Source organism: Pleurodeles waltl, chromosome 9, assembly GCF_031143425.1.
Source record: "Pleurodeles waltl isolate 20211129_DDA chromosome 9, aPleWal1.hap1.20221129, whole genome shotgun sequence".
NCBI lineage: Eukaryota > Metazoa > Chordata > Amphibia > Caudata > Salamandridae > Pleurodeles > Pleurodeles waltl.
Window position 1 is genome coordinate 816,003,047 of NC_090448.1, and position 11,491 is coordinate 816,014,537.

Below are 11,491 nucleotides of genomic sequence, written 5' to 3' on the forward strand. Positions count from 1 at the left end.
ATGTTCCCCTGCATCCCATGCCTGCCATAGGCGCACAGCAGCATTCATTATTAAGGGTTATTACATTTCCTCTGCACCCTCTGCCTGCCATAAGTGCACAACACCATTCATTTTTTTTAAGGGTTGCACCATTTTCCTCTGCACACCCTGCCTGCCACAGGCACACAGCAGAATTCATTTTTTAAGGATTGTCATTTCCCCTGCACCCTTTGCCTTCCTTAGGTGCACAACAGCATTCATTTTTCAAGGATTATTCACTTTTCCCCTGCATTCCCTGCCTGCCACAGATGTCTCCCCTTAGATGCACAGTTACATCTGTTTGTTGTTATCCTTATTGCAATATTATGTTATGGTGTGGATTGGAATGGATACACTATTGTTGTTAATTATTGGGGATAACCTCACTAAATTATATTGTCTGTACTATGAATAATTCAAACTGAAAACATGCAATTTTTCACTAAATGTTTTTTTGTTTGTTTGCTTTGAGGTGAAAAAGAGATTTCACCCACAGTACTGCCAGACAGAAGGCCAGCACAAAGTGACATGACCCCAACACGTGGCTCCTCTGCTTCTGATTGTGTAGCTAATTGCCCATTGACAGAGCTTGAAGATGGCCCCAAACAGAAGGTGCTGCCAAGAAAGTGGCCGGTGAAGAGTAGAAGAAGAAATGGATTGCCACCACTGGCTTGCGGCCCTTCTCCTTTTTTAGGCAACTTTGTGTGTCTGCTGCACCGCCTTTGGGCAGCAAGCTAGGAACACCACTCCAGCATCAACAATGGCACCAGTCCAACATAATCCCATGTCTCTCAGCAAGGCAGCCACTGCAATCATGGCGACAAGCACTGAGTCAGAATGGAGTTGTCTCAGCCCAATTGTCACAGGAAACTAAGCAAAGTGGAAAACAGGAGCTGCAATCAGCAACAGTTCTTCCTGAAGTAGGAGCAGAACAGGATGTTTAGCGTGCTTCTTAGTAAGATGTACCTCTTCCTGAACCATTGGCTTCCTGATTTCCAGCAAGAAAATCAAAGGGTACTCTACCATATTCTCCAAGCCCCCCTTCTGATGATCTGGACATGGATTGGTCCCAGGCTGAGTCTGACACTCGCCATGAGAGACAAGGGAAAAGGAAAGTTCCTGAAAGCCTTGGAATTAGGGAAAGGGGATGAGGAGGACAAGCCAGTCATTGTCATAGAAGCCGGCTCAGAGGACACCGACATTTCCCCTCCTATTTAACCTGCTCAGAGTGATGCTGCGCTGGTTCGACAACCACCATCACAGCTTCCATATTTGTAAGGGCCATGCTGAGGTCTGCATCCACCACTATCTCAGTCAAAGTATGCACTGCACAGAGGTAATCATCAACACATCCACCTACCTTCAGTTCCACAGGCATTGGCCATGGCACCAGTGGTGCACTAAAAAGTTCTCCCCAGTTTCTGATTTTTTCACGATTAGCAAGCACGAGGATAGCATTACAATTTGCTCCATTTTCCACACGAGTGTTCATTGTGGTAAGCCTGGTTCACACTATTGTATTGGAGGCCAAAACACATATATGAAAAAACATCATGCAATCCGGTGGGAGGAGCATCTTAAAAATGCTGCAGGTGGTGGAGGTGATGAGAGAGGAATCAGCTGTGATCACTGTGGGAGGAGATGAGAAAGAAGAGGGTGACAGCCCTTATACAAAGCAGGTACGTCCCCAGCAGCATGCCAGCATCACCCTTATCAGCAACCTCAAAATGGTACAAGACTCAGATGGAGACACCACCCCACACAGTGACTATCTCAAGATGCACATTGAGTCTACCACCTCCTGGTTCTCTCCAAAAGTCACCTGTGGCAGTGGCACCATAAATGAAAAACTTCCAAGCTATTATTACCAGCATGTCTAGGCAGGAGGGGCCCTACGAATGTAACCACCCAATGGCACATTTGTACAATGGGAAGCTGGCCAAAATGTTAGTGCTGGACTTCCTCCTGTTTTCTTTTGGGAAAGGAATGGGATTTTTAGAATTTGTGGCAGCCATCTGCCCAAAATTCTAGGTTCCCAGCCACACCTGTTTTGCCAGAGTTGATGTTCCAACGCTCAATCATGATGTGCTGAAATTGGTTGGACAAGCTTTGCAGCACTATCCACCTGACGATACACATGTGGACCAGTTGTCAAGCAACTAATTACATGTGTATCACTGCACACTGGATCTCTTTTGTGGGGGTTAGGCAACAGCTTTTAAGGGCCTTTGGCAGCATACAATAGTAGCGATGTTCGCCAAGGAGAAATCCCATACTGCTGCAAACCTCTTGGAAGACTTTAAAAGCAAGTTTTGAATGGCTGCAACCCAGAGGTCTCAGAACTTCATTTGGTGCCACAGACAATGGTAGTAATACAGTCCAGGTCATGGCAGATAGTAGATATTTCAGGGACCTGTGTTTGGCACATTGCATAAACCTGATTGTGAAAGACTGTCCTGCCATTTGATAAAGTTTTGTTTTGACCAATGACTTTGTGTTTCACCACTGCGCATATTAGTTGCTCAATGTTCACCAGTAGCACATGGTATGTTTTGTTCAGTTTAGCCGCCTATGGGCTTTGACATTGCATTAGTCATTACATTCTGTATTGTGCCTATTGGCTTTGACATGGCATTAGCCATTGCTTTCTGTATTCAGTTTAGCCGCCTATGGGCTTTGACATTGCATTAGCCATTACATTCTGTATTCTGCCTATTGGCTTTGACATGCTGTATCCAGTCTAGCCGCCTATTGGCTTTGACATTGCATGCCTATTGACTTTGACATGATGTATTCAATTTAGCTGCCTATTGACTTTGACATGCTATTAGATATTCTGCCTATTGGCTTTGACATGATATCATATATTACATTTTGTATTCAGCTTAACTGCCTATTGGCTTTGACATGATATTATACATTACACTTTGTATTCAGCTCCGCTGCCTTTTGGCTTTGACATGATATTATACATTGCATTTTGTATTCAGCTCAGCTGCCTATGGGCTTTGACATGATATAAGACATTGCATTTTGTATTCAGCTTAGATGCCTATTGGCTTTGACATGACACTAGACATTGCATTTGATATTTAGGTTAGCTGCCTATTGCCTTTAACATGACATTGCATTTGATATTTAGGTTAGCTGCCCATTGCCTTTAACGTGGAGTTAGACATTGCAGTTGAGAATAGTTCTGTATTTTTCCAAGCTGTGTTTTTGCACCAGAGAACCAAGATGTTTTGCTCTCACAGTAGACTAGACCTGATAAGAGAGAGTACATGGGCGTCGTTTCTCTTCCCTTGAGCTTGGGAACAGGAGTAGTCTTGGAGACCTGGCCAGTCTCCAAAAGGCTTGCTCAGTTTCCCAGGTCTGAGAGGAGGGGGCACACCTTTGTAACGAATGTAACAGGCTGCAGAGAGTCAGATTCGAATCTGCCGGACCTCGTGCTGGAGCTTGGCGCCAGTTGCCAGCATCCCGTGTGGGTAGATGACACTCTTTCTCGCGGCTGACAGGGGTCTCAGCTTGCAGACCTTAGAAAGATGTAGCTGTAAATAGTTCCTACACGGTGAAGTATTTGTTTTGCTTTGCATTCAATATCTTATAAATATAACCTGCTGTGTATATTGCAAACTGATATATTTTGTTTGATTAACGCGGACTTGAAAGCTACTAATTCGTCATTCATTCATAAACATTGTGGTTGGGGAAGAATAAAATAACAATAAAAGTCTTCTTTGACCTCAGAAGTGCATTTCTGTTGTGTTATGTTAGTGCTTAGAAACTAAATAAGAGGAAAGCACTACAATTGGTACCTGGAGTCGTGGGGTCGGTCATTAAGAGGTGATTAAAAGGGGTTTGACGAGTTAGTAGATTTCTAAGTGCACACTTTAAAAGTGTAATTGTTTTTTTGTTGTTTGGAGAATTACAGAAATTGTTTTCTGTTTGGAGAATCACAGTAGCACGGCAGACCATGTCTGAGAATACATGTGTTGATGAACTGCCTGATGGTGCTAAGAAAAACTGTGAATTGTTTTCTGTTTGGGGAATTACAGAAGAAAATGCATGTGTAGCTAAAATGCCTGATGTTGTTTTGAGAAATAATTCCCGTTGTATATATGTAGAAAACGTGTCTTTTGGAAGTAATGATGACAGAAAGGTCTGGATACCTTTATCTGCTTACAGAGAAATGCAGGAGAAATGTAGGAAGTTGGAACATGAAAATAGGAATTTACGTGAGCAAAGTAGCCAGGATACAATAATTCAAAATAAGACTGAAAGTTATAAAAGGGCTGTTTTTGAAGAATCTTTCTTGTCCCATTCCAGTAATGAGGGGGTTAAGACAGCTCCGAGCTGCACTGAGTTTCCGTGTGAGCCAGGGTTTTTGGCAGCCAAAGTGCATTCCTTAACTGATAACACTGACGAGAATGTGATTTACGAGTTACCGTTGCAAAATGCACAAGTAAAACGAAGGATTTTAGAGCAAGACACCCCGAGTTTCATTAGCTTGTTTGATTTTTGGATAAAGAATAGCCCTCATTTGAGAGAAATCCTAACACTTTTGTACATGGTCACTGTGAAAAATAATATGCAGCTGCGCGTTTGTGATTTGGCAAATGAAATAATGCAGACTTTAGGTTTCTGTGCAGTGCAAGAAGGAAAAACTGATGTACATGTAACTCAAGAAAAAGGGAAGAAAATACTGACCCTAGCTAGAATCATACAATGGATCTGGTACTTGCAAGACAGGGCTAGAGTACCACAGATAAAAGAGTTACCAATGAAATTGTGTGCACCATTTGAATTCGTGTCTACTGAAGATAAAAAGCATGTTTGTTTTACTAATGATTCATTGACTGAAATGTTGCTTTCTGGCACATTAGAAGGAACAGAGTTGTATAATGTGTGTCAGATTTTAAAGCAAGAGCTACGTGAGATGTGTCATTTTTATGCTGATTTTTGGTTCTTTGATAATGTTTTAGCACCTAACTGGTTCAATTACCTTGCAGATGTTAATGAGAAAAATGCAGAGAGAGAAGTGTTCACCCAGAATTCTGCCTTAGTGGGGATGGCTATGTGGGTGCCCCAGAAATGTGAAAAGGCCACTTACAGGTGGGCAGAGATGAGAGAGATGCACATTCCCCTAGATTTGATAAAAACTGTGCAGCACGCACAAAAGCAATCTGTCATGCAAGCAGTCACAGAGCAGTTGGGGAGAGGAAAGTTACCAGAACAGAAATGGCAAATTGATCAGGTTTTAGGGAGAGTGGTTGCTGCAAATTACCAAGGAAAAATCGAAATTATGCTGATACCTAGAAAAGAATCTGATTCATTCATACAAATTGGAGACAGAATGGCCCAACTTGGCAAAAATGCAGTGAATGGAGGTTTGGTAAAGAAGGAGTCTGCCCCAGCCCTTCTGACAGTGCAAGAAAAGGGAAGCTGTGGTGCAGCAGATAAAAACCTCAGTGCTGATGTGTTGGCTGACGCTCCAAGTGACCCTCCAGAACCTGCAGAGAATATAACAAAGGGCCCCAAAAACGTCCTGCTGATTATAAAACAGGGAAAGAAAGAGGAAGGGTGCAGTTTAAATGAAAAATGTTATTTGCAAGAAAAGTCATACTTGTTTCTTTTGCAGATCCTACCACGTTTCGCCACTGTCCCTGAGTGCGCTGTGTGGTCCCCCTTCCGGTGTGTGCGTGTGGGGTCGGGGAAGGGACCGAATCCCCAACCTGAACCTGGCTGAGTAAAGTGCCAGCACCATGGATCCATTTTGCGCAAACTGCGCCTTCAGTTCAAGTTCAACTTGTTTGCTGTGTTTTTTTTTTTTTTTTTCCCTCTCGTATGGAACTCTGACTTTTGCTTACCTTCCAGAAAACCTTTCAGGTGGACCGTGCACCTTTACATGAGCAGAACTCATGCCACATCAAATTGCTAACACTGTTGAATTAGAGACTCATTCAGAAAAAAAAAAAAAAAAAAAAAAAATTGCCCAGTCTTTTCCATGTAGATGTATCTGATGTGAAAGGTTATGAGATCAATGTGTTAATTCACTTCTATTGCTTTACAGGGATTGCTTTGATCATTGAAATTTGATTTGATCATAATGTTTTTTTTTGTGCTGATGTTTTTTTTTTTTTTTTAAATATGAGATATGTGAAACAAAAATTCATTGGTCAAAGGGCGGAATGTCCTGCCATTTGATAAAGTTTTGTTTTGACCAATGACTTTGTGTTTCACCACTGCGCATATTAGTTGCTCAATGTTCACCAGTAGCACATGGTATGTTTTGTTCAGTTTAGCCGCCTATGGGCTTTGACATTGCATTAGTCATTACATTCTGTATTGTGCCTATTGGCTTTGACATGGCATTAGCCATTGCTTTCTGTATTCAGTTTAGCCGCCTATGGGCTTTGACATTGCATTAGCCATTACATTCTGTATTCTGCCTATTGGCTTTGACATGCTGTATCCAGTCTAGCCGCCTATTGGCTTTGACATTGCATGCCTATTGACTTTGAAATGATGTATTCAATTTAGCTGCCTATTGACTTTGACATGCTATTAGATATTCTGCCTATTGGCTTTGACATGATATCATATATTACATTTTGTATTCAGCTTAACTGCCTATTGGCTTTGACATGATATTATACATTACACTTTGTATTCAGCTCCGCTGCCTTTTGGCTTTGACATGATATTATACATTGCATTTTGTATTCAGCTCAGCTGCCTATGGGCTTTGACATGATATAAGACATTGCATTTTGTATTCAGCTTAGATGCCTATTGGCTTTGACATGACACTAGACATTGCATTTGATATTTAGGTTAGCTGCCTATTGCCTTTAACATGACATTGCATTTGATATTTAGGTTAGCTGCCCATTGCCTTTAACGTGGAGTTAGACATTGCAGTTGAGAATAGTTCTGTATTTTTCCAAGCTGTGTTTTTGCACCAGAGAACCAAGATGTTTTGCTCTCACAGTAGACTAGACCTGATAAGAGAGAGTACATGGGCGTCGTTTCTCTTCCCTTGAGCTTGGGAACAGGAGTAGTCTTGGAGACCTGGCCAGTCTCCAAAAGGCTTGCTCAGTTTCCCAGGTCTGAGAGGAGGGGGCACACCTTTGTAACGAATGTAACAGGCTGCAGAGAGTCAGATTCGAATCTGCCGGACCTCGTGCTGGAGCTTGGCGCCAGTTGCCAGCATCCCGTGTGGGTAGATGACACTCTTTCTCGCGGCTGACAGGGGTCTCAGCTTGCAGACCTTAGAAAGATGTAGCTGTAAATAGTTCCTACACGGTGAAGTATTTGTTTTGCTTTGCATTCAATATCTTATAAATATAACCTGCTGTGTATATTGCAAACTGATATATTTTGTTTGATTAACGCGGACTTGAAAGCTACTAATTCGTCATTCATTCATAAACATTGTGGTTGGGGAAGAATAAAATAACAATAAAAGTCTTCTTTGACCTCAGAAGTGCATTTCTGTTGTGTTATGTTAGTGCTTAGAAACTAAATAAGAGGAAAGCACTACAAAGACTTTCTCAAAAAAGAAGATATAAGCCCTCATTACAACCTGGTGGTCGGTGATAAAGCGGCGGTAATACTTGCAACAGGCCGGCAGTAAAATAAAATGGAATTATGACCACGGCAGAAACCGCCAACACAGACAGCCACTTTAACACACTGACCGCCATGGTGGTGGCAAGAAGCACCACGGCGGTAACCGCCAACAGCCAGGTGGAAGACAATGTACCGCCCACACTATTACAACTGGCCTATCCGCCACCTTTTCCGGGGCGGTACCAATGCCATCAAAAGCACAGCAGAAACAGTACACAGAAGGGAAACGACTTGCCTCTAGACACTCAAGGAAGAACCATGACGCCATGGAGCCCGAACTGCAGGTGTTCCCCATACTGGTCCACCTCCTCCTACACTAGGAATACCAACGCCGGCACCGACGACCACAGTGAGTACTGCCGCCTAGCACACAGGGGAGGGGGGAGGAAAAAGAGAGTGAGACACACATGCAACACGCAACACCCCCACCCCCACAACATACACACAACCAGATGCAACAACAACACCCCTCACCCCTGAGGAATAATGCAAGGACAAAATGATTTTAAGAAAGCAAGTGTAATAATATAAAATACTAGAAATACGTCCAAAAAAATAAAAACAGTATTTACAGATATACAAATGAAGGGACACTGCCCAGTCCATAATGTCCGTGGGCCACAGGGCCATATCACATAGGCCAAGGCCCCACATGACTCCTGCCTCAGTACGGAGAGAACACTGCTGGGGCATCAGGTCGAAAATACACAGGCACCTCAGCGGGAAGGGGAAGGGGGGCACCTCAGCCAGAAAGATGGTACAATGCCACTGCTCCTGGAGGGGGCTACATGCCCTCTGCGATGGCCTGGGGAGTGCAAAGCCACAGTCTCTCAAGTGGGTGGTTTGCCCTCTGCTTGGTCCTGAGGAGTGCAAGGCCACAGTCTCTCAAGTGGGTGGTTTGCCCACTCCTTGGTCCTGGGGAGTGCAAGGGCACAGTCTCTCAAGTGGGTGGTTTGCCCACTGCTTGATCCTGGGGAGTGCAAGGCCAGTCTCTCTAGTGGGTGGTTTGCCCACTGCTTGGTCCTGGGGAGTGCAATGCCACAGTCTCTCTAGTGGGTGGCTTCTCCACTGGTTCTGAAGGGGGCTTTGTTCCCAGTGTGCTTCATCCTGGCAAGGATGCAGTGAGTGGATGCCTTCTTCCACTGATTCTGGAGGGGGCTTTGTGCCCAGTGTGCTTCATCCTGGCAAGGATGCAGTGAGTGGATGCCTTCTTCCACTGGTTCTGGAGGGGGCCTTGTGCCCTGTGATGCAGCACATGGGGAGTGTCAGATCCACGAGATTTGCTGTGGGCAGGATGCATGACACTCCATGGAGGCAGGACTACAGTCTATCCACCAGCGGCGACAGCTGTACAATGGTGGCAGTGTTGGTGCTGGTGGCGGTACTGCCAGTGTTGGGGGAGGCTCCAGCCCTTCACCTGCAGCCTCGGACAGCTGCCCACTGGGGCTGCGGCTGCTGTCAGTGGTGCTGCTGTCGATGCTGCTGGCGGTGCTGGTGGCGGTGCTGCAGGTGGTGGGGGAGGGTCCAGCCCTTCCCCTGCAGCCTCGGATGGCTGAAGCGGCATGGTTGGTGGTGGGGGCTCAGATCCTGTCACTGCACCAGGCCTCCTGTCCCTCCTCCCTGCAGGCCCTTTGCCCTTGCCCTTGGCAGCTGGTGGTGCCTTCTTGCCCTTGGCAGCTGGTGGTACATCCTTGCCCTTGGCAGCTGGTGGTGCATCCTTGCCCTTGGCAGCTGGTGGTGCCTTCTTGCCCATGGCAGCTGGTGGTTGTTCCTTGGCAGCTGGTGCAAGCACACTGCCAGTGCTGATGGGTGTGTTCTTGGAGCCGCGCACACCTGCAGTAGCTGCCGAAACTACAGTGGCCGTGGACTGGGTGGCCCGAAGTGAAGGATGGGGGAGGGGGAAGCGGCAGGGAAGAGGTCAAGGTTGGAGAGGAAAAGCTTTTTAGGGACACTGGGGCGGTAAGAGGGTGAAGGTTTGGGAGTGGAGGAAGAGGGAGTGGTGGTTGGAGGTGTCTGTCTGCTGTGTTTGGGTGCAGGTGCATTGGCTGGATGCTGTTGTGAGGTGGATGGCTGTTGGTTGTCTGAGTGCTTGCGTTTGTGTACCCGGGGAGGAGGGGGCACAGACACAGTGGGAGAGGAACAGGGGACGTGTGCATGGATGTAGGGGTTGTGACTGCCAGTGAGGGGTATGTAGTGATAGGTGTGATGGTGATGGAGGTAGTGGATGAGGATGTAGTGCATGCAGGTGTGAGTGGAGATGCAACTGGGAGGGAGGTGGACGAGGAGGGGGACACAGTGGAGGCAGTGGATGTTGGCATGTCTGATTCTGGATGGTGTTTGTGTGAGTGCCTGTGTGATGATGTGTGGTGCTTGTGTTTGCCTGAGCCACTCCTGTGTGTTGTCTTGGGTGCATGCTGGTCTGATGGTGTGCTTGGGATAGGCTGGGGTTGAGGGGAATGGGACTGGGTAGAGGAAGTTGGAGGGGGAGGCTAGAGACAGGGACAATGGCTTCCATCAGGGAGAAGGCCAGAGCCTGGAATGATCTCTTTTGGGCCACCACGCCAGAGTGAATGCCCTCCAGGAATGCATTTGTTTGCTGCAAATGTCCTGCCAGCCCCTGGATGGCATTCACTATGGTTGACTGCCTAACAGAGATGGATCACAGGAGGTCAATAGACTCCTCACTCAGGGCAGCAGGGCTGACTGGGGCAGGGCCTGAGGTGTCTGTGGCGAAGGAGATGCCCACCCTCCTGGGTGAGCGGGCACGGGAAACTCGCTGATGGGCTGCTGGGAGGGCGGCGCTGGTACGGGGGATGGCGGCTGTAGCTGTAGTTGGGGTGGGAACAGATGTGTCCGCCACCAGCAGGGAGCTTCCATCGGAGGAGGTATCACTGTCAGAACTGTCCCCTCCAGACTCCGCCATGGTGCTCCCCTCACCCTCCGTCCCACTGGTGCCCTCACAGTCAGTAGATTCGGCCTCCTCGGCCCTGTGGGATGGAGCTCCCTCCGTCATCGGTGGCTCTGCTCCTCTGCCAGATGATGCTAATGCACAGAAGGACAGGGTGACAAAACAAAAAGGGGGGAAGAGACAGAGGATACACTTGGTCAATGCCAGCAGCAACACCACCGTTGGCATACAGAACACACAGGGAACAACCCTATGCACTAGGCGATGCACTACCATTCACAATGCTAGTCACCAGGCCATGGAGAATAATGCCTAACGTCAATTGCAGCATACCTGAGACCCACAGAACCCTGCCCAGTAGTAGGTGCCCACTAGCATGTTTGGGGGTGGAGTGGAACAGACCCTGCCCAACATGGAACCTACGCTGCAATGTTCGACCTGGCCTAGGGGCACCCACAGGCCCACAACCCCCACCCAGATAACACCCCACCACGTGCAATTTGCAGATTTTTAAACTGTACTCACCCCCTTGTGGCTGCTGTGATGCTCTCAAGCGCCCATCCAACTCCGGATAGGCCACCTCCAGTATGCGGAACATCAAGGGGGTCAGGGTTCGACAGGCACCCATTCCTTGTTGGGAGGCCATCCCTAGCTGGGCCTCCGCCGTCTTCCTTGCCCAGCGTCTCAGGTCCTCCCACTGTTTGCGACAGTGGGTGCTCCGCCTGTCGTAGACCCCCAGGGTCCGCACATCCTTGGTGATGGCACACCTGTGAGAAGGTAGCCTCTTTCTAGCCTTGTTACCCCCACTTTTGGCCTGTTTGTGAGTGTATGTCAGGGTGTTTGTCACTGTTTTCACTGTCTCACTGGGATCCTGATAGCCAGGCCTCAGTGCTCATAGTGAAAACACTATGTTTTCAGTATGTTTGTTATGTG

General features: G+C 47.0%; 1 protein-coding gene across 1 annotated transcript; it reads left to right on the plus strand.

The window, feature by feature from the left end:
• The first annotated feature begins 2,473 nt into the window (after positions 1-2,473).
• Positions 2,474-7,503, plus strand: LOC138260023 (uncharacterized). The gene is made up of 2 exons (XM_069208092.1): positions 2,474-5,130; positions 5,657-7,503. The coding sequence occupies exons 1-2, from the start codon at positions 3,992-3,994 to the stop codon at positions 5,766-5,768; spliced, it is 1,251 nt and encodes a 416-aa protein (XP_069064193.1). The 5' UTR covers positions 2,474-3,991; the 3' UTR covers positions 5,769-7,503.
• Positions 7,504-11,491: the final 3,988 nt, after the last annotated feature.